This window comes from Scleropages formosus, chromosome 11 (genome assembly GCF_900964775.1).
Source record: "Scleropages formosus chromosome 11, fSclFor1.1, whole genome shotgun sequence".
Classification (NCBI taxonomy): Eukaryota; Metazoa; Chordata; class Actinopteri; order Osteoglossiformes; family Osteoglossidae; genus Scleropages; species Scleropages formosus.
In genome coordinates, this window is record NC_041816.1 from 30139707 (window position 1) to 30162155 (window position 22449).

General features: G+C 43.2%; 2 protein-coding genes across 6 annotated transcripts; one reads left to right on the forward strand and one right to left on the reverse strand.

Moving 5' to 3' along the window:
• Positions 1-617: 617 nt before the first annotated feature.
• Positions 618-6077, reverse strand: znf518b (zinc finger protein 518B). Of its 5 annotated transcripts, none has more exons than XM_018735353.1 (3): positions 5987-6077; positions 4934-5104; positions 618-4013 (listed from the first exon to the last, which is right to left on the reverse strand). In XM_018735353.1, exon 3 carries the CDS (start codon positions 3779-3781, stop codon positions 2513-2515), a length of 1269 nt encoding a protein of 422 aa, XP_018590869.1. In that variant the 5' UTR covers positions 3782-4013; positions 4934-5104; positions 5987-6077; the 3' UTR covers positions 618-2512. The 5 variants fall into 5 exon arrangements, with proteins under 5 accessions (XP_018590869.1, XP_018590868.1, XP_018590864.1 ...); XM_018735352.1 differs by having other exon boundaries at positions 4564-5104; XM_018735348.1 differs by having other exon boundaries at positions 618-5104.
• Positions 6078-10221: 4144 nt separating this feature from the next.
• Positions 10222-22053, forward strand: wdr1 (WD repeat domain 1). The gene is made up of 15 exons (XM_018735426.2): positions 10222-10409; positions 11246-11367; positions 11791-11881; positions 12196-12343; positions 13608-13788; positions 14726-14803; positions 15059-15139; positions 16590-16823; positions 18031-18118; positions 19185-19341; positions 19741-19828; positions 20042-20152; positions 20464-20637; positions 20736-20880; positions 21295-22053. Exons 1-15 carry the CDS (start codon positions 10394-10396, stop codon positions 21399-21401), a joined length of 1821 nt encoding a protein of 606 aa, XP_018590942.1. The 5' UTR covers positions 10222-10393; the 3' UTR covers positions 21402-22053.
• The last annotated feature ends 396 nt before the right edge of the window (positions 22054-22449 follow it).

Below are 22449 nucleotides of genomic sequence, written 5' to 3' on the forward strand. Positions count from 1 at the left end.
TATAGTTTAAATGCATTGATGGTACTGATTTTCTTATTTAAAATTATTAAAGTTAGCCTGTAAAGTTCAGTGTTTTATATAACAAGTGATTTGTTTGAATTTTCTTGGAAGTTTTCCCTTTACAGTTTTTCAGAAAATATTAAATAAATCAACCAGTACACAGTATAATAGACGGTTTCAATTTATGCTGAACATAAAAAAAAGTCAACTGAGATTTTAAACGAAATTTAATAACACTAGAAAAAAGACAAATGTTAACAGCAGTTTGTGTACAAAGAGCAAAAATGCATTGCAAAAAACCCTTTCACATACATCTTTACAAGAATGATGAAAAACACATAATGGAACTCTTTTTTTTTTGATCAAGCTGAAGTCTATTTCATTTTGTCTTGGATATAAAATGGTAAAAATATGGATATATGTACATTTCATATTTGTATTTACATAGGAAACCATTTATTTCCTTAAAGCAAATAGTGAACAGGCTACAGATGTATCATCGTAATGCAAGAACAAAATCATTCTCCAGTACACACACACACACACACACACACACACACACATTTTCAGAACCGCTTGTCCCATACGGGGTCACGGGGAACCGGAGCCTACCCGGCAACACAGGGCGCGTAAGGCCGGACCCCCCTGAAGAGCAGGACCTGGTCCAACCCACTGCGTCATTCTCCAGTACTCCTTTGTAATTCCTAAAAATATACAGATAATGCCAAATAATACATGCCGAAAAAATACAATGCACATTCAGATGTGTGGCTGAGAACTCACGAAGAAAATGGAAACACACACATCCCAGTATTTATTTACTTTCAGTGTGTAAAAAGACCTACAGCCAAAGAGTGTTACTGTGTTTGATATTGGATGGCAGAAACATTATTTCACCCCAGGTGAAAAGCATGGGCACAAACTGGTGGATCAGTTAACACTAACTCTGTCAAACAGGTGGCTCTTCCTCCCGCACTAAGGAGGAGAGCACTGCCACACTGGGCCCATTCCCCGAGATTTACTAGTCCAGTTGAGCGCTTAATGAGTCGTGCTATTTACGCTGTTGTATTCGTACCAAAAATGCACAGCTTCAGTCTTCAGCTGTAGGCTTTTCTTGTTCAGAATTTTGAAAAGCATTCACATGGGGAGCTCAGTTGGTCTGGATAAGGATGTGGGAACAAACACTGCACACAGTTCTTGAATTTGAGCCCATTTTAACACTGGCCCACAGACAGAAAGACAACCTTTAAATTAAAACTTTGGCATTTCTTCCACTTACAATACAGCAATATGAACATATTTCAGTTCCATGTTAAAATGAGCAGACATGCGCAACAGACAGCAGATGTTGAAGTTACTACATGGGCACTTCAGGGTTAAATACATGAGAATGAGTCACATAATTACTCTGACTCATGATTAATTTTACCATGACATAGTATTCTATTTACTAATATTTAAGGGAAAAAGGGGATAAAGAAATAGTACTGATTTTTTTAAATAAACCAGTGGAAATATATTTCCAAATATCCCTCAACAGGAATAACTCAGATTTATTGATTACAGCTTACGCTAGCATTTTTGCATTATCTTGGACATTAACTGATTTACCATAGTAATACACAATTTGATATGAAGTCACTCCACCTGCTGCTCCAGGTGAAAATAAAATCAATTTAAATTTATTGCTAAAGTGCTTTTTTGCAGCCCTGCAGGACAATGGCTGGCCATCCCTATTTCACAATATGTAAAAACACATCAGTAAAATGTAACATTTGCTTCATACACAGTCAACTGAAGCCACTTTAAAATGTTTTAAGATTTCTAAAGAAAAAGTCAAAAGTGTCAAAATGACATTAACAATTAGGGAAGAGGTTGGAGCAAAAACAACACATCGCTAAGGATTTTAAACGTTGACATCCATGACATCCAAAATGCACATGCTTTTTTACAATACTGTGAAGTTCCTTATGGGTCTGTTTTAGTGTCATGTTTGGCATTTTGGCAAGAGATCCTGCACCACAGAAAAAAAAACAGGAGGAACCTGAAGTTAATTAAAAATCACATTAGATACACATCTTAATCAAATAAAACAGACTCATGGATCTTGGCCAGTGTTTTGACTATTCCACATTTTATTAAATAACTTGTTCAGAAAACGGCTATAAACTACTGCCAGTTCTTTAAGCAGCAAAGACCAAGGAGGATTAGTAACGTAAGCAGTAAACTTTCACATGCATGCATGGGCACTGCTTCAGACACATAAATCTGTTACTTAGAGAAATCCACACAATGTGTCTTTGTTTATTGAACCCATTTGGTTGGGTTGTATACATAATGGTAATTTTTCCTCAATGTATAGTAATCCTGTAAAAAAGGATCATGTCTGGAGTTTATATATAATGTATAACCATAAAGTGGTACACTTGTGTAGGGTTTAAGTTTTCACTCAGTTTCATAGCATTTCTCATGTACATTTGTCAAATTAAAAACATTACAATAGCTTGTGAAACTAGCTCTTTGTTGCAATGTCCCTATAAATGAATCCCACAACTTTGTACCTTTTCTTATTAACTTTCTTAAGCTTTATTTTCAACAAACACTGTGTCTGCACTGCCTCACAGGGCACCTGTTGAATGGAACACGAATCTGTTGAACAGTTGTGTTTTCGGACCTTGAATCTGTAGACATCTGAGGTCATGCCAGAGGCATGAGGCCTTGGGTGGTTCAGAACAACGACTGGCTGGTTAGGGCTTGGGAAATGAACAAGCTGGTCAGTTCTGAGAGGTGTAAGCCACCGATTAGTCTCATCTCTATGTGTGACCTCTGGCAAGAAGGCCTTGGTATTAAAAGCCTTCTTGTGTTTCTTCCTCTTCTTTTTGTGTTTTGAAAGCTTCCACGTGTTATCTTGCCTGTCAAATGTCAACTCTTGCTGCTTCCAGTATCCCTCGTTTTCAGCTCCCGATCGCCTCCGTTTCAAAGAGAGCTTGAGGCCTGTGCTTTGCAGTACAGCATTTACCTCGGGTCCATTCTGTTCATTCACCCCAGAGGAAAGGACAGGCCTTGGCAGCCAGTTCCCTTCAGCACTGAGACTTTCTTTGGCAGTTTGTAGCCCTGACAATGGCTGGCCAGTGGAGTTGGAAACCTTAAGTACAGAGCCTTGAGGAATAAACACAGGCTGACAGTCCTGGGCATTTCCTCGACTTCCCAGCCTTTCATCTGCACCTACAAGATTTTTTTTGTTTTCAATGTTTAGAGAAGAGCTATGATTCAAAGAATTCTGATCAATTCCCTGGTCCTGGTCAGCAGGTGATAAAGACTCGAGCACAACCGGGTTCTCCACAGGAAGAGACATGGGCTGGCATTGCAACTCGGATTCTTTTGTACTCGCCCAACTAACACAAGGATCAAGACCTTCAGAGCTGCTTCGGAGAGAAAACACAGATGAAATTATGGGCAATTCTCTGCTTCCCAGCATGCCATCAGAGTGCAAGTCCTCATCGGCTATATTTCTAACAGCCGAGACAAGAGGATCTGAAATGGTGGGACAACATTCTTTTTGTTTCAGAAGAGAATGATTTGCTGGTTGAGGTGAAGGAACAGTTATTGCAGGTTTCTTGCATATGGGAGACAACAGCTTATTCACAGCACTTGCACTTGGGAGTCTTTTTGGGCTGGCTTCCTGCTGACGGACACAGTCTATGACATCTTTGTTCGGCAATCTTGTAACAGGATTCTCCAGCTTCATTAAGTTGAGAGATGCTCTTTCATGCTCGCACATCTTGCCTGGCTCTTTCAATATTTCCTTGTTTGAGGAAATTACACTTTGGATTTTGCCAACTTCAATCTCATGTTCTTCAGGTTCCTCTTTGACAGTCAATGTTTGCTTGCTACATTCCGTCAACGGAACTGATGCTACTTTCTTTGTCAATGGGAAACTGTCTTGTTGCTGCCTGTGATGGTTCTGTGAGCAAGGGTTGGGCAAAACAGCTCCTTCAGCTTGTGAAGTTGAACTGCAATGAAAAGAGGGCTTAATCACGTCAACATTCTGCATAATGGATTCCCTAATTCTGCCCACAAAAGATTTCTCTGGTTGATCTTCAATAGGTTGTTCAGGCACTAACTTCAGCTCCAGCTCCTTGGTTCCATTGACTGTTTTCACTTCAACAAGTTCAACAAAACATCCAGGAGGTATGGACAGTTCTGGTGGATAACTGACAGTTAAAGGTCGGTCATGCTGAATGGGTTCATTTAATGGTGCCAAAAGTTCCACCTGGACTTTAGACAAACCACTGTCATGGAGTGTACTTTCTATAGTGTCTTTTCGAACCATTTTATTGGGGTTATTGTCCTCAACCCTAGGTAGAACCCTTGCTTTTGCACTCAAAGGTGAAATGCATGCCTTTGATGGCAACGGAGGAATGCTTTTAAAAGCAAGAGCTTTACTTCTTACACCATACGGCCTTTCTCCAAAATACTTGTGCACTCGCTCTGTGTGCTTGACGATATAGTCATTCCGTATTGCACCATAATCACAAAACTGGCACCTAAAAGGAAACGTACCAGTGTGCAGGACAAGGTGGCGCTGTGACTCTCCTTTGGTGTATGAAACATGGCTACAGTAGGAGCAAGAAAAAGTCATTTCTGCATGTTGCAACACATGTTTCCGGAACTGTGCATGGTTCTTGGATGAGAAGCGACATTTGTTACAGTAATATCTGTCCACAATCTTGGATTTTAATCCAGGTGCTTGGGATGGCTCCACATTGCATTTCTTCTGTGCCTTTTTCACAAATGAAATGAAAACATCTTGGTGCTGACTGACAGGATTCATTCTGTGGAACTGCTCTACAACAGGTCTCCAGTGGAAAACTTATTACGAGATGACTTGCCCATCATTTTCATTAAGGGTATACTCTCCTTGTATACTTACGTCAGCAGTTCTCTTCATGCCCAGAATCAAACTGTTTAACTCATGTTGTCAGTCTTCCAGTGGTTAACATTTTTTAAAAATCCAGAGTAGATCTTAGACAACGACCACATTTTCAAAAGTAGCAGCATTTAATGTTCTTCTCCAGCTTGTCAGTGGGTTACTATGGTCCACCTGCATAACAAATTGACAAGAAAAGAGAAGGCAGTTGACACAATTTCACAACACAGACACTCACCAAATGAAATGGTATAAATACTAGTAAAATAAAATACTGACATACTGTCTATGTTTAAATGTAACCACTACTGACAATACAGTCCGCAGGGTATAACCTCCCTAGGGCAAAATACTGATTTTATTCATATTTTAGCTGATGCTTTTCTCCACTCCACTCCACTCCACTACCAGCTGTTCTTAGGCATTATTTAAAAGCAACAATTCATTTAATTATAATAACAATAATAAACACTTTAATTTCATAGATTCTTATACATAAAAGCACCCCCAAGGTTCACAGTTCAGTTCAGTACCATGTTTGTGGTACAAAGCATGGCTCCAGTTTCACATGAGTTTTTCACAGTTCTTATGTCTAGCGTAACGCTTCAAAAGCTGAGTCAATGATAATAATCTCATATGAAAACTACATACATGAGATGCTGCGTGACTGTTTTCTGAAGCACCAAATGCGCGCGCGCACACACACACACACACACAGCGGTTCATTTCGAACGTGTCACGAGGCTCCATCATATACGTCGGAGACCGGAGTGAGATAAATACACAGCAGAACAACAACAGCGACGATGATGATGAGACTCGTGCAACAAATGGTTCGTTTGTCTCAGCAGCAGGTCTCACAGTGACAGCGGCTCCGGCTGGTACTGTAGTTTCTCGAAGCTCCGGGGACGCGGCACGGCACGCAGAGTACAATGCAGTACAGTGCAGTACACACACAGTACTGTACTACAGTACGCTATGAAACGCTGCTGCAAAGACGCCCCACCCCCTCCGTTCGAACGTTTCATTTTCCGCGCGCACGCAAAACGAACTCACCTGGAGCGCGCGCGATATTCTGCGCTGCTGTCGTGCTACTAAAACAGAGTAATTTGTGTCCTGTGTTTACATAAAAGTGCTGCTCCTTTGAGTGTCTAGAAAAACGAGGTGGGGAGCGGGCGCTGGGGGGTGGAAATGGGGTGGAAATGGGGGGGAAGGGGGGTCTATTGCCTCCCTTTCATTGGCCGAACTCGCGCTTCGCCAGTAGATGTCTACTGGGGGTTTAACCCCTTCCTCTGTCGAGAGCTTCACAAAAAGGAAGAAAACTCACGTGACTTTGAAATTATACATTTAACAAAACGATTAAATGATAATCCAATATATGGCAGGGTATTGCGTGCGTATTCATGACTTTATTAAGGCCAGTATTAACACAAATGTCCCGCATTTTGTTAGTCAAAACAAACCCCGTGATTCAGTGGCAGGTAGGCTTAACAGATGTATCTCACTCTTCAGACTAATATCTTAAAGTATGATCTTTATATATGCATTATGGCTGTTTGTTGAATGTGCAGACGTTTGCGGAGGACAAACCTCCCCGTCCCTCATTCCTTCAGCACGTCCTTAAAAGTGAGCTCGCGTTGCTGTCGTTGCCCAAAGATTCTGTGTTCGGAAGCGCTGATTGGACCCTACAGTAGAGCTCTACTCGCTCACTGCAGTGCCGTAATACTAGTAGTAAATCCGCCCCCTATTTTGACTGTTTGCGCTGAATGTAACTACTGTTAATTTAATGTAATAATTTGTAAGAACGTCGCTTTTGTGGAACTGTATGTTTTAACGCGCCATAAAATTGTATTTTTTTTATTACTGTATAATCGTTCAGGAAGCCAGGTTACAGTCTTGTTGCAAGTATTTCTAAGTCACACCTTAACATTACGTGCTGTACACGTAGCCGACGGACGCCATTTCACATTCTCAATAGCCTTGAAAACCAGGGAAAGTTCTGGAAAAAGCTGGACAAAATGGAGAAGTACGAAACCAATATATTCATGTCACCATAGACTTTTTTTTTTTTTTTTTTTTTTTTTTTAAACATACACTCCTGTGTATCCGAATATGTCCGTGTTACGCTTATGTTATATGCATAACATGGCATTTCTGTTTAAATTGGAACAGCATAATGGAAAAGTTAGAAATTGACACTAGTGTGTGGTGGGGGAAGGGGATCTAGTAGATTACTTAAAAATGTTGACACTCGTTCCTCATACAATGGGGCTAATTCATTCAGTGAAATCACCCAGCTGTTTGTCTTAACCATTGGTCTGTATGGGAAACAACTGGTTGTCACTTAAAATTAATTAAAATACCAATTTAAAGGCATTTTTATGGCTGTGAAAATAATACCACCAACTCACAATCAGAAAATGCTTGTCCTAGGCATAGCTACCGTAGTCTAGAGACATATGGTGCTATGACCTTATACTTGGGCTTGGCTGTTGATTCATCATGAGGGGATGGCTAAAGATGCACACTCTTGCATACAATCACACTCAACTTCTGGCTCTTTCAACAGCATATCACAAGCAATTTTAGGTGAGACTCAAACCTGCAGCTTTATAAACCAAATGTGGACTCTTTATGTCCTGTATAGTGTAATAATTTAATCCATATTGTGAAGGACTTGAATGCCTGACAGATGATTTTAATTGTACACTAAACTGTAATGCAGATAAATGGACACTTGTCTTTTGTGTGGAATTTAAAGTCCTCTATAGCCCTCATGAATACAAGCATCAGTCTATATCCTGTTAGCTGGAGAGAACTGCTCCTTGACACTAAGGATAACACATTTTATTCTAACCCCCATAAAGTGTAGATTACACTTGTTGTTGTTTTTTTTTTTTTAAATTCCTTCTAGTTTTACGTACCTAGTCAGATCTTGCCATATTGCCCCCATTGTTCTCTCAGATATGGACAAGTATATTTGGAAGTTGACTTTCAATGGATACCTCCTAGGACAAAACAAGTAAGTCTGAACTCTGTTCTTTTGGACAACAAACTATCCTTTGGGGACATTCAAGAAAACTCTGCATTATGTACCAAGTGTTGGTACTGGTTCTTCTTACTGTAATGAGGGAGACTTGGGAAGATGACCTTCAGGTGTTTCAGTAATGACGAATGGTTATCGGCCTCTAATTTCCCTCCTTCCAACTCCAAATCGAAGAGAACGTAGGAGCGATTAGGGGAAGCCTCTCCTGAGGGGGGGGCGTGGTGGCGCAGTGGGTTGAACCGGGTCCTTCTCTCCAGTGGTCTGGGGTTTGAGTCCTGCTTGGAGCACCTTGTGGTGGACTAGTATCCTGTTCTGGGTGTTTCCCCTCCAGCCTTGTGCCCTGTGTTGCCGGGTTAGGCTCTGGCTCCCTGTGACCCTGGATGGGACAAGTGGTTCAGACAACGTGTGTGCGCCTCTCCTCCTTACTGGAATGGGGCTCATTCAGTCATTGAGAAGAAAAAAAAAAACCTTTAATAAAAAGTTTGATTTGCTTTCTCTTAATTTTGTTAAACCACAACCAGAATTCCTTCTTTGATGAAGTTATGGAATATAGGCTAACTGCTCCTACATATCTGTCAAGGAAATGCATTTTAATGCTATGGTCTAAACTTGAAGTTCCACCTGTCAACATGTGGATGACTGATATGTTTAATTCTCTTCCATTGGAAAAATTAGCATTTGATCTGTGTACTGTCTCTGGGGGCTGTGACCCAATATCATTCATAAAAGTAAAAATGTTCCCGTGACAGAATTTGTGTTGTAAATCACTTCTACTGTACAACGCATGTCCCACACACGGAACGTGAGCAAGGGTTCACCATGGCCACATGCCAGTGCCAGCCTGTAATGTTCTCTGCCTTTATAGTGTTATTTCATGTGCTATGAACCGTGGGCCCTTGGAAAGACAGCTGTGTCCCTTTCTAAATCGTCCAATCAGGTGAATTTGACACATAGCAGTACATGGACTACAGTCAAATTCTGGAGGCTTCTCAAAGATGTCCTAAAGAAATGGGATGTATCTGAGCTCAATTTGGAGTGTCACACAAAGGGTCTGAATACCTGCGTAAATGAGAAATTTCACTTTTCATTTTTAATAAATCTGTCAAAACTTCTAAGATGTGTTTTCACTTTCTCATTATAAGGTAATGTGTGTTGACTGGCAAAAATGAGTCAGATCATTTACTTGAAGTAGATTGGAATTTATGGTCATTTGCTTAATTTATTGATTTAACTAAGTAACAAATGTCATAATTCTCATGTGTGTCTTGTCACTGTCATTCTGTCTGTGCTGTGGAAGCTTCTGTCACCAAGACAAATTCCTTGTATGTGTGAACATACTTGGCAGTAAAGCTTGTTATGATTCTGTTTCTAATAAAATATCTGATGAGGCATAAAAAGTTGACCTCCTGTAATAAAGATAAAAAAATTAATAGAGCCTCTGGTGTATTTCTTCTGTGCTGGTCTCTCAAATAAGGCCTTGAACAGATTGATCAAATACACAAATGTTTCAGATGGTGACATTGAGTAACCTTTCAGATACTGGGGGAGCAAAAATATGAGCAGCAGTGCTCAACAGTACAGTAATGGAATTAAACTCACATATTTAGGGGAGCCGTGGGGGGGTCACCTGTCCTATGACGTTGAGTAAATCGCCTACAACAAATACAGAGTGTATATTTCCACACAGATGCTCTGTGTACCCCTATTTTGAGGCAGGATCATGGGAAGGCGTGCTTGGGGCTTATTCAAACGCCATAGTGTTTACTGTCAGAAATACATGCTGCTTGTTATTATGTTTCACAATCAATAACCGACGCAGACTTTTAGCAGCAACATCGAAAGCTCCACTTAGCTTGGCACCGGCCGGGAGGACGACTGGAACCACTTAAAATCACATTTGATATTATCATCATCATCATCATCATAGCGACAGTGTGACAGAACGAGCCCATTGATGAGTGGAAAAGCGCGGCCATGGATGGATCACGGAACTACTCTCACCAAGAACAGCTTTACAAAAGCGGCCAGCTGTTCTGTACTGTACTGTACACAAACTAAAGCACACGACAGTACAATAACAGACAGGATGCAACACAACCGAAAGCGTCTAAGGATTAGTCCTCTGTCCCTGAGCACCGAGCTTCCTAAATCCGGGACTTGCGCAAATACGTCATTTCCTCAGGATGGCGAGCGCGAGCTCGAGCGCTGCCCTGGTGGCGGCCGGCGGGAACTGTCAAGCCGCTCGAGCCACGGCCGACTTTACTATATATGGGCAAAGGCGAGCGAAACGGGCGCGAGCGCACTCTTCCGTGTTTGTGTGAAATCGGGACGGAGCAGAACAGGAGGTAGCGGCGCCGCGGCCTACGGACGTTCGGCTTCCATTCATTCGGAGAGACAAACGGAGCGAATCCGCCAACATGCCTTACGAGCTCAGTAAGTGGCGGCGCGCGCGTGCGGCCCCCGCCTGGTGCCGTGCGCCGTCCCCCTTTGGCGGCTTTTGTTTTGTCACGAAGAGCTTTATTTTGGTTCGCTTTTCCGTCCCTCGGGAAGCTCTGTCAGCGACAGCGGGCGAGCCGGCCGGTCGGTCGGATGGAAGGAAGGAAGGACCTCGCCCTCCCACTGACTGCGATTGATTATGATTATTATGATGATTGTGGCGCGGTGCTTGTCAAGTGTGCGCGTCTCCGCTATATTTTCTGTGAGATCCTGCAGCATCCCCGATGAGGACACTTACGATATTTGTGTGTGTGTCTGTGTCTTACATACACAACTCCTATGGCTATGCGAGCGCTCTGTTCTCTGGTGGGGGCGGGGAGTGACCCTATGGCGTGGTACTAATGGTATAGGTACTATGGTAAGGTGCGGTACAGTGCGTATGTGTACCCCCGTTCCCCCTGGACTCCTCACCCCTACACACCGTGACTGTCTCCTCTAGCTGAGGCAAGAACACCATCTGTCCTGTTTACCGTGAATGGGCGGCACTAAGTAAGTAGGACGCACGGTGAGGGATCTTTCTTTCTTTCCCACCCAAAAGTGTTCAGTCGGCATCCAGGTCGCACTTGTCACAGTCATTTGTGTCATGTGCTCCAGTTCCATGTGGACCGATGGCCTCCAAACCAGCCGGAGGTTTCCGGTAGGGGTCGGGAACCCTGCGCTCGACCGTCGTCTTCGTCGTTCCCACACCTCTTCCCGTAGCGATTCGACGACTCCTGTGTTCTAACAGCGAGTTGGTTTAACTACTGCTGCTTCCCCTACTTCTCTTTGCACAGAAAAGGTGTTTGCCAGCCTCCCCCAGATGGAACGGGGTGTTTCCAAGATCATCGGAGGGGATCCGAAAGGGAACAATTTCCTCTACACCAATGGAAAGAGCGTCGTCATCAGGAACATCGACGTACGGTTTTGTTTTACCCTGAACGCTTGACAGAATTGCGCATGTGGAATCTGCTGTGGTTTTGCTCTTGGTCAGAGACCAGCTCCTGCTTTCCTTCTTAGCAACGAAGTCCATTAAAAGAGCTGCTTGGTCATCGCTGTTGAGACAACTTCCTGTCAAATGCTCCCTATACCTTTTTGTCATGGTTCAGGGTTTTTGTGATGCACAGCAGTCAAGTTTAGTGTTTTGTGTGTGTGGTTTTTTTAATTATAGTGGTGTGTCTGTATCTAGATGTACCTGCTTGTCTTCAGAGGAACGTGCCAGGAAAACTAGTTAATTTGCATGTCAGACTTAAGGTCTTGCTTTGAGTTCCATGAGGTCCAATAAGATGAAGCTGAACTCTGACTTATGTGGTGAGACTTTTGCACCTGGGACTTGTTCTAGAACCCTGCCATCGCAGACATTTACACAGAACACCCTCATTCAGTGCTCGTGGCCAAGTACGCTCCCAGCGGCTTCTACATCGCATCTGGAGGTAGGACCCCGATCTTGAAAGCCTTACTTTCATTTTTGCTTTATTTGTACTTGTGTTTAGTGACATTTGTACTGATGTGTGGATTCCCCCCCCCCCCCTCTTTTGGGCAGTTGTTGGTGTAATTGAAATTCTGACTTTACTGTTCAAATAAGTTCTGTTTAACTGCTTTACACTTCCCTATTTATGATGCAGTCTTGGAGCTCTTCTGGTACAATTTATTTGCACACCAGCTCACGAAAAAGTTGCCGTTTTTGTTTTCATCGTTGAGATGTTCTGAATGCTGCGTATTTTTGTTTGTCTTCACTAATGTCCAGACGTCTCTGGCAAAATCCGCATCTGGGACACCACCCAAAAGGACCATCTACTGAAGTATGAGTACCAGCCCTTCTCAGGGAAGATTAAGGACATTGCTTGGACGGAGGACAGCAAGAGGATCGCTGTGGTCGGGGAAGGAAGGGAGAAGTGAGTCCAGTTTGGGTTTAGCTTGAGCCGTTGTTTGGGGTGGGGGTGTGCTCCGAAGTTAGTGGTGTCAGTATCTGTGCCCTGTATTTGACAGTGAGGTCAGCACTTGGGGACACACTGTAGGAAGTCTGCATTTGGTCAGCACTGCGTGAGGTAATACGCCAAACTTGTGTGTGTGATTATTTTTGGAACCAGTTAACTAATACCTCCGTAGCACAATATGTGATCATATTTGAAGCCCTTTTTCTTTTGCTCAGCAGATCCACCTGTGGACTGTGCTTGTTTGCATTTGTGTCCTATCTGCGTTTTCCTCAAGCAAGCAGCAACACCCCAAAGCAGAGCAGTGATGAGGTGTAGAGCTACGATGCCATAACCACAGAGCGGCGCTTCATGCACAAAAGCTCATCAGAATCCTTACAATTACACCGTTCTTATAGTATTTAACACCATGAGAACATAATAGCATAAAGAACCCTTTTAAACATAACTGCCGTTTAACAAGATGCTAGTATATTTTAACTGGTGCCGTGGCTCAGTGTGCTTTACTATGGTACACTAGTTACATAAAGCCTTTTATTTGCTGAATTCAGGTTTTTGTTTATTCAGTACACCCCCCCCCCCCCCCCCCCCTTTTTTTTTTTTTTTTAGTTAACGCGTTTCTGTTAAGCAAATTCCCATCGTGAGGGGGTTGAATTAACCTCATTATGAAAAGAATTGGTTTCCAAACAAAAAGGTAGACTAAAATTAGTTGGAAAACAAGTAAAAGGTATGTTATGCATGAAAATGACAAAACTGACTCTTTTTTTTTAAATATTTTTAACAGAAAAGTCAAGCGTTTGTCTTCTAGTTAATTCATTAAAAATAACTGCTTGCCCTGTACAGGGTCACGGTGGACCTCAGTTAGCCTTGCAAGTACTGTGTGAAACATGGTACACAGTTCACTGGATGGAGCTATTTTGACAATTCGTGCCAAATGACTCCTCTGACCTGAGATCTGGAGATGAGAATTGTGTTGTCTGGGGTCTCCTCTGTAAGGTTGTCAGTTGTATGTGTTTACTTATGCTGCCCATTGTCTTTGTCAGGATCGTGTAAAATACATTTATGGAAATAGAATGACTGTATGGTGGGGGGGATTCTGTTCTTGTGTGTCAAACTTGGTGCTGATGTCCACGTCTTACTGCTCGATGACACTGTGGTCAAGCAGGTGGCTCGTTGCATCAACAGACCAGTCTTGCTCAACGTCACACCTTTCCCGATATGGCAGGTTTGGCGCTGTGTTCCTGTGGGACTCTGGCTCCTCCGTGGGTGAGATCACAGGCCATAGCAAGATTATCAACAGCGTAGACATCAAGCAGACGCGGCCCTACCGTCTGGTCACCAGCAGCGATGACAACTGCAGCGCTTTCTTCGAAGGGCCGCCGTTCAAGTTCAAGTTCACAATGAGTGTGAGTGTTGTGGGTTGCTTCAGTTCACCACACTTCTGTTTCTCCCTTTTATCATCTGCATGTTTGTCTTCTAACAACACCAGACAAAAAGAAACTCACTCATTCGCTGCTGATACCTGCTTATCGTGTGCAGGTCAGGGTGGATCACAGCCTCTCCTGGAGGCACTGCCCAAGAGGCTAAGCAGGCTTCACCCCAGATGCAGTGCAAGTCCGCAGGGTCAAAAAAATCAGAATTGCATTAACTGCAATAATGCCAGGACTGAATTTGTCTTTCTTTGGTCTTTCCAGAAGTACAGTATCCCTAAAGGGAACTTGTTTCGCTGCTGTGAGTGGTACCAACAGAGCCCCTCCTAAGCACACATGAAACTAAAACATTGTCATCATTTAGCAGAAAAGTGCACTCTTGGTATTGATAGTTTGAGCTTTGATGCCATTTTACTGTAGCATTAATGTAAGCAGGGATGATTGAGGGAGCAGTGGAAAAGGACCTCAGTGCCAGAACTTGCATAATCTGCTTTGACCACAGATTTTCCTTTTTTTTTTTTCTTTTTTTTTTCCCCTCCTTCTTTCTTTCTTCCATTCAATCTAGCAGTGTAAGTCACTGTGGTGAATAAGGTGTGTGGGCTGGTAACACTACATAGTATCCATTGTAAGTCACTTTGGAGAAAAGCATCTGCTAAGTGAATAAATATAATTGAATAAATGTAAATGTTATGCCTTACGCCCTGTGTTGCCGGGTAGGCTCCGGCTCCCTGCAACCCCGTATGGGACAAGTGGTTCAGGAAGTGTGTGCGTGTGTTACACCTTCTGACTGATGCTGCTATTTTCCATGTCTGATGTGAGCTGCTTTGGGTTTTGGTCCCTTCAGGGCTGCAGAAGTTGGCCTGTCAGTCCATCTAACTGCGTGTGATCTTTGTCCTCTGTGTCCCCACTCCAGGATCACGGGCGATTTGTCAACTGTGTCCGTTTTTCCCCAGACGGAAACCGGTTTGCCACGGCAGGTGCTGACGGCCAGGTGAGGACCTCCTTTCCTGGAGCTGATGTCACTGATGTTTGGCAAGAAATGCGGCAGCATGTCCTCCAAGCTCTTGTGCCACAGTGCCCAGAGATGTGGGCCCCTTGTGCTTTACTTTGACCCTCTTCTGCAGGAATTTCCTCTGTGTGAGAAGTGTCTCGATGTCTTCACAAGCTCACATTTTCCTATAAGACTGAATACCTTTTTTAAACTAGAAGATGACATGCTGCTCTTTGACTGTTATTCTCAAACCAGATATTCCTCTATGATGGGAAGACTGGGGAGAAGATCGTGGCCCTCGGTGGTGCTAAGGCCCATGATGGTGGAGTCTATGCTGTAAGTGTCAAACGCAATGCACCACTCGCCATGGTAGTGACACCCCCTGCGGTCAACCAAAGGGCACTTAGAAATGCAGCTGCTGAAAGAGGCTGTTTTGAGTTCCATAGATGTCTGGCCACTTGTATCCTGACTTGTTCAGCTGTATTCCTGTTGAAACCTGTTGTCACATCTTTTTAGTAAATAACATTGAAATGTTCAGGTTTCCACTTCTATCAGTGTTGAAGATTTTAAATGTCTTTTAGCAGTTAGTTGTTACATAGGAGAGATTGGGGTATAAAAGATTGGCAGGCAGAAGTGGAGGTTAAATGTTTCATTTACTGTTACTTTGGTAAATTTCTGGAGAAATAGTGCTGTTACAACATCAAACACCAGAAATGATAGTAATATTTCAGAATGTGAAAGTTTCACCTTGGTACAGTGTCAGGGACAGCAGGCCAAGCCAAACTCCTTTTCTATGATTGACGCTACACCAGGGTAAAGGTTCACTGAGGTGAAACAGATAGTGGGTACAGCCAGTTAAATGGACATTTTGAGCTCTAGAGGGTTTTGATGGCTCTTTCTTTGAAAGCTTATTTTCTGGACCACTGTTTTTGTTGTATACAGAATTTTGTTACTTTTTGTTTTGTTGTTGTTTCCTTTGGTCTTTGGCTTCATACTGTTGATTGAAGCATGTGGGTTAAAAATCTTTCTCTCCCCCCTCTGGTCCCTACTTCCCCTTTCCTGTACCCGCCCTGGAACATTAGTATGCATCTGAACCAGTCACTCTTTACATAATCATTTCAAATTGATGCATTCCTCTTGAAATAATGGGTGCAGTTTTGTTCTCTCCAAATGGGATTTCCTTATCCTCTGAGCACAATCTTGCTGATGATGCATTGCACATTTTTAAAAAAAAAAAAAAAAAAAAGCTTCCCTAAACAAATGCCTGCAAAACATTTACTGTGCAGCTCCGTAGAGTGTACTGTATCATGGTTAATATATTATCTTGACTGATCACACTTCAATCTTACTTCTTTCTTTGACTCATTTTAGATGAACACCACAAGAAGACAGTAGCTAATGATATTAAACATTTCCGAACAGTGCTGACCACACTTTGGATCACAGTACAAGAGTATAAACACTGGTAAATGCTTGGAATCAAAGGTCTTGTCTGTTTCAGTGGTCTTAAACAGTGCCCTGGTCTTAGTAGCAGCTTGTGGTCACCACAATGGGAGTGGGGGCCAGGATCAGGGCTGCACTCAAGGGTTTACTTGGCATATAACTTGCTCCAGAGACAGATAAGCTTTCTAATATAGATTAGATACAGAAATTCTAATTAATCTGTATTCAAACTACATGGTCCATCTTTCAAATGATTTGCTTGGGTATTTAGTACTGCAGTTGTACACAGTAGTTGAAATGAGAATTTGCACTGCATTAAGTTCAGGTGTCCACTGTCCTGTAGCTGAGCTGGAGCCCAGACAGCTCTCATCTGATCTCTGCCTCCGGAGACAAGACTGTGAAGCTGTGGGATGTGGCAGGCAATGTGGCAGTCACCACGTTCCACCTGGGCACCGACGTACTGGACCAGCAGCTTGGCTGCCTGTGGCAGAAGGAGCACCTGCTCAGCATCTCGCTCTCAGGCTACATCAACTACCTGGACAGGAACAACCCCAATCGGCCGCTCCGTACCCTCAAGGTCAGCTATCTTTGGGGGTGGGGTTCGGTGTGTGCGTGTGCGCGTGCGCGCGCGCGCATATGTGAAGCTGTCACATTTCATTCAAAATTTGCGTCTGATTAGAAAGTGCTTATGTTACGATGCTGATCGCATGATCAACAATTTTCAGCAGAAGTCAGGGGAGGAGGGTTCCTTTATCATGATACTTGTGTGTACGTTTTATTTATCGGACGCTTTTCTCCAAAGCGACTTCCAATGAACTCCGTGTAGTGTTATCAGCCCACACACCTTATTCACCAAGGTGACTTACATTGCTAGATATACTACTTACAATGTGTGTACTACAGATGGAGGTGAGTGTGTGTTACGTGGGACACACACTCATCTACATCTGTTCCCTCTGATCGTTCCCATTGAGAGAGTGACAAAGACCGAAAATCTCTTTAGCATCGATGTGTCATATTGTTCCCTGTTTTTTAGCTGACAGAACTACTTCAATTTTGCATGTTATTTCTGTGCTCTTATGCTTATTGCTGCCTTATCAAAATCAATGCAACTGGACAGTCCATTCACTTTTATACTATGGCAGGTCATGCTGCTTTGTTTTTATAGAGCTTTTATTATAAAGGTAGAATAGTGCAGTTCAGTGGATTTAAAAATGGCATATTTCAGCAGCGTAACAATTGCCACAGTGATTTTTATTTCTGGACATCAACTCCTGTACAGTCTGGTAAATATATGCATTTTTTTATTTTTATTTTTTAAATGACCTTATTGTTAATATTGTACTTAATGACCAAGAAAAGTGAAGGTTTCTCCCTATTGGGTAAGTATTGTATTCCTAAGGGTCCTGGGAACAAAGCTTTTGTAAAGGTTATTGCTTTGTCACACTTGTCTTGGCCATATCCTAATTGGGGCACTTGGTAACCATAGCGATTACTTGTCTTCTGATCCGTTCGTCTCACCTCCATCTGTAGTACCACTTGTTACATTACTTTGTTTCTCCAGTAAAAATATGGGAGTTGCTTGATGTAGTACGCTTAGCATTGTAAATCACTTTATACAAAGGCTAAATAATGGTTAATAAATTACTATGTTTGGTAATGTACCCTGTATGATGAGAAGCTGCTTGTGGAGTTTGGCTTCTTAACTGCTGTTCTGCCTGTAACATGTAGGAGGCTTGATTTTTGTCACCCACCACTGACTGACTGATTTACCTCTGTCACAGGGACACAGTAAAGCCATTCATTGTCTGACAGTTCACAAAAACGAGGGGAGATCTTACATCTACTCTGGCAGCAACGATGGCTACATCAATATCCTTTCTCAGAGTTGGATGGTATTGGGAGGGGATGAGAATGTGGTGGTGTTTCATTGAGAGGTGTGTGTGTGTGTGTGTGTGTGTGTGTGTGTGTGTGTTTGAGAGAGAGAGCATGCAATATGTTCTACTGGAGTTCATCCCATGACCTCGACAGCCATTTGAGAACCTCTCTAGCCACTGTGTGAAAGATGTGGGAGAGCAAAGCTGAATGTGACCAGCCTGCTTGGATTGACAGTAATCTGTTAATGTCTGAATGGCATTTGAGGGTCTCCAGTTTTTCCTGGAGATACCAGAACATTAGTATTGGACCAGGTTCAACCCCCCCCAAGTGCAGTTTCGTAGGGGATTAACTTTGTGTGTCTATTCATCCATCCATCCATCCATTGATCCTGATGATACTACAGGAAATGACTTAGAAACCTGAAGAGACAGTGATCTGCAGTGTTATACTGAACACATTAGTGTGTTTGCAGAATCCAATTTGTTATGGAGCTCTTCTCACACTGTCATGTAAAGCACTGAACAAAGGGATAAGGCAGTTGACTATATACTGGAGTAATACATTGTCCATGCAGTTAAGGCTATAAGTATGACTACTAGCCCTGTTGGAAATGCCCTGAACACTGTTCAGTCTCTGCCCAGTTTGTTGGAACTCGATGCTGAGTCCACCCTGGAGGAATTAAGCAACGCACTGGAAGCACTCGTCTGCAAAAGCCTCAAGGAAAGATGGCATTGCCCCAGAACTCCTCAAATATGCCAAGGATACTCTCATCCCAGAGCTGCATGAAACCCTTTGCCGATAGTTCGGAGAAGGCAGCATCCTATAAAACATGAGGGATTGTCAAAATTGCAGAACACATTGCCGGAAGGAGGGATCTCGCGCACACGTTACACATGCTATCTTCTAGTTCTGAAGAGTGCGTTACTCTTGAAGTAGGAGAAACACTTAACTGTACTTCCCTCTGTAATCCCTGTAATTATTTTTCATAATGGCTGCTTTGTGGGTTTGATATGCTCTGCCGTGCCATCATCCTGGTGTGATACTCCTTAACCCCTTCCACATTACTGGGATGCTGAGACGGGCACGAACGATGGCTTTTCTGGCAAGGGCCACAGCAACCTTGTGTCCAAGATAGCTGTGGATGGGGATGACCAGCTGGTCTCCTGCGGCATGGATGATACTATTCGCTTCACCAGCCTGACCAAGAAGGAATACAGGTGAGTGTCCTACCTTTCCTTTTCCTTGTTTTTCTTTTTCCTGGGCTTCTGCCCTCCTGTTTCTCATAATTTGATTTTGAAGTACTAAAAGTGCTTCTCTCTGGACTTCTTTGTGTTGTGATGCTTGACGCATAAATAAATCTGTCTCAACCAGTGTTGATGAGAAAGCAGGGCAGTTGGGGCAAATCTTTCTTTGAGGGGAAGAGATCTGTATAAGCAGCTCTGAATGATGGATGAGGCATCTCAGCCATGTCACTTTGGATGTCAACCAGTAGCTTCCTACTCTGGAGACAAGTTGCTGTGACGACATGAGTAAATGAGCTCTGTGTGCTGCTCCACCAGTTTCACACCCCCCCCCCCCCCCCTTCTTCCCTCTTCTTTAAATCTTCCCCCCCACAGTGCTTCTGACCTAGTTAAGGTGGATGTACAGCCCAAGTGTATAGCTGTGGGACCAAGGGGATACTCCTTGGCTGTTTGTATTGGGCAGGTAAAATGATCTGTAGTTCCTTTTCCTTTTGCCCATTTGATTGAATCGTGTCAAATCCCATGTTTGTAACCATTAGCAGCTGTGCAGATTTTACTGTGTTGACTTTTGAGAGAACCTCATTTTGTCAACTGATGCATTGACATGTGGAGTGAAAATGCTTTCTGTGGACTTTTCTCTGCTGTGCTTTTGTTTACCTTTATGTCTGTGCACCAGCTGATTCTGCTCAAGGACAAGAAAAAGTGCTTCACACTAGACAGTCTGGGGTTTGAGCCAGAAGCAGGGGCCCTTCACCCAGGGGGAGGGACGGCAGCAGTCGGAGGAGCTGTAAGTAGCTGATCAAAATGCTCATTTCAAAAGAATGAATTTTGTGATCCCTGGGAATGTGGTTCTGAGGCTGTGGTGTTCCTGGCTATTTATAGCAAAGCCTCAGGTGTAGGGCTCATTTTATATAGCTTGATGCTACATTTTGAGTAACAGTGCAGACTTGGTGCAGTAGCAGTCAATTCCTATTTCCCTTTCCTGGGGAAGTGCTGCTACACCACTTTAACATCTATGTTATCACTGGTTGAAGTGTGTGTGTGTGTGTGTGTGTGTGTGTGTGTGTGTGTGTGTGTGGTGTTTTGTTCCCCCTCTAGGATGGGAAAGTGTATTTGTATTCCATCCAAGGGAACACATTAAAGGCTGAGGGGAAGACCTTAGAGGTCCCTGGGCCGGTCACAGATATGGCCTTCTCCAACGACGGCGCCTTCTTGGCTGTCGCCGATGAAAAGAAAGTCATCACTGTTTTCTCTGTGGCTGACGGATACACTGTGAGTTGACGTGTTAATTGCCTCATTTTTCTTTTCTCGCCTTTTGAACTGAAATAGCAGGTTCAGCCATGTGTTCCACATGATCTCCTTTGCCTTAGGGTAAGAATGAATTCTACGGGCATCATGCTAAGGTGATCTGCCTAGCCTGGTCACCAGACAATGAGCACTTTGCCAGTGGGGGCATGGACATGTTGGTGTACCTGTGGACTGTCAACAACGCTGACAAGAGGATCAAGATCCCAGGTAGGGAAATATAGTGCGGGCAGCGTCTGGTATTCACTACCGAGGCACTTGAACCCTTTCTTGGTCCCTGTACCCATAGCAGCTGAAGAACTGTGTGTTGGGACAGCTCACCAGTAACAGTCCAAGTTTTCAGGATCTCGGTATGGGTTGGTTACGATCTGCTTCTTGCCTGTAGGGCGTCAGCAAACAGTCCTGAGGTGTGTGGAGGATATTACAGTACAGCATCATTCAGCTGTGACATGAGTCTTATTCGTTCACTATGATGAATGAAATTAAATAGCCTTGAGTCACAGACTTTTGGGATTAAATTACATGAACGGTTAATTCCACCTCGTGATCCATCTGTCCTGACACTTTCTGAGGGCGGCAGCGCAATCTCCTCTTCGCTCCTCTCTGACTGCATCCTCTCTACAGATGCCCACCGGTTGCACCACATCAGCGGACTAGCATGGTTGGACGAGCACACCCTGGTGACTACCTCCCACGACGCCAGCATCAAGCAGTGGACCATCAAGTTTTAAAGCAGCCCAGGGCCGGCCGGATCTTCAGGGACTGGGAACTACTGTAGAAGTCGTGGCATTTTTCTCCCCCTCAGTTGTTCTGCACCTACTGCCTGTTTCTATGATAGTTTGCTGCTCACCATCGCTGTCACCACCGTCGTCTTTGTGTCTGAGGAAAATCTCATATCTAACTCCGTGTGCTTTTTTTTAAAAAAACCGTTTTATTATGCTTCAGTCTGTTAACTACTTGCGCAAAATTTGAGACGAGGCAGAATGGGAGCACTTAATCATTCTGGAGTTTTCCTTTCCATGTTGACATTCCAGATGCAACGGCCTTTTTTTTTTTTTTGGGCTGCAGCAGACGCACTGCTGTGTTCCCTCGTGTTTTGGAGGTGTATGCTAACGGTTTGTGGAGCGGGACTTGCGCTGGCCTTTGTGTGACTACAGAACATTTCTGTATCATTCAGAATAATTAATTTTGACAAATTTGGAGATGGCTGAACACAAATATTAAAGTAACATATATGATTGAAATGCTGTGCAGTTGGTGAGGCTTTGTATCTTTTTTTATTAAATATCACAGTGCTTCTGTATTTTACTACTTTTGCCTCCATTCTTTATGGGTGAATATGGTTCATAATTATAATAATAAAATGTTTCTACACATCTGAAACTTCTGAATTTGATTAATCCCTGCTTTGATAGTTCATCAGTTACTCTACTGGACATGGACTTGTGTGTGTGTGTGTGTGTGTGTGTGTATAAATGCATAGATGCCATAAAAAAGGCATTAATTTAGGAAAAACCTCCCAGTTTTACTCAAGGTACCTCACAAATGTCAGGTACATTTGAGAAAGGAACACCGTGTGTTAAACGGGAAAGAAGCAGACCATCACCCTGGGTACCACAAATTATGCATGAGCAAATGGTTCAGAGGCTTTCTGTTTCAGGGGAGTTGGGTATTTTCCACATCTGTAACATGCTGACGATGTAATTCATTTCACAGGGATGACTGTCTGCTTGTTTTAATGGTAAATAATGTGTTAATCTTCAAGAAAACATGACTTTC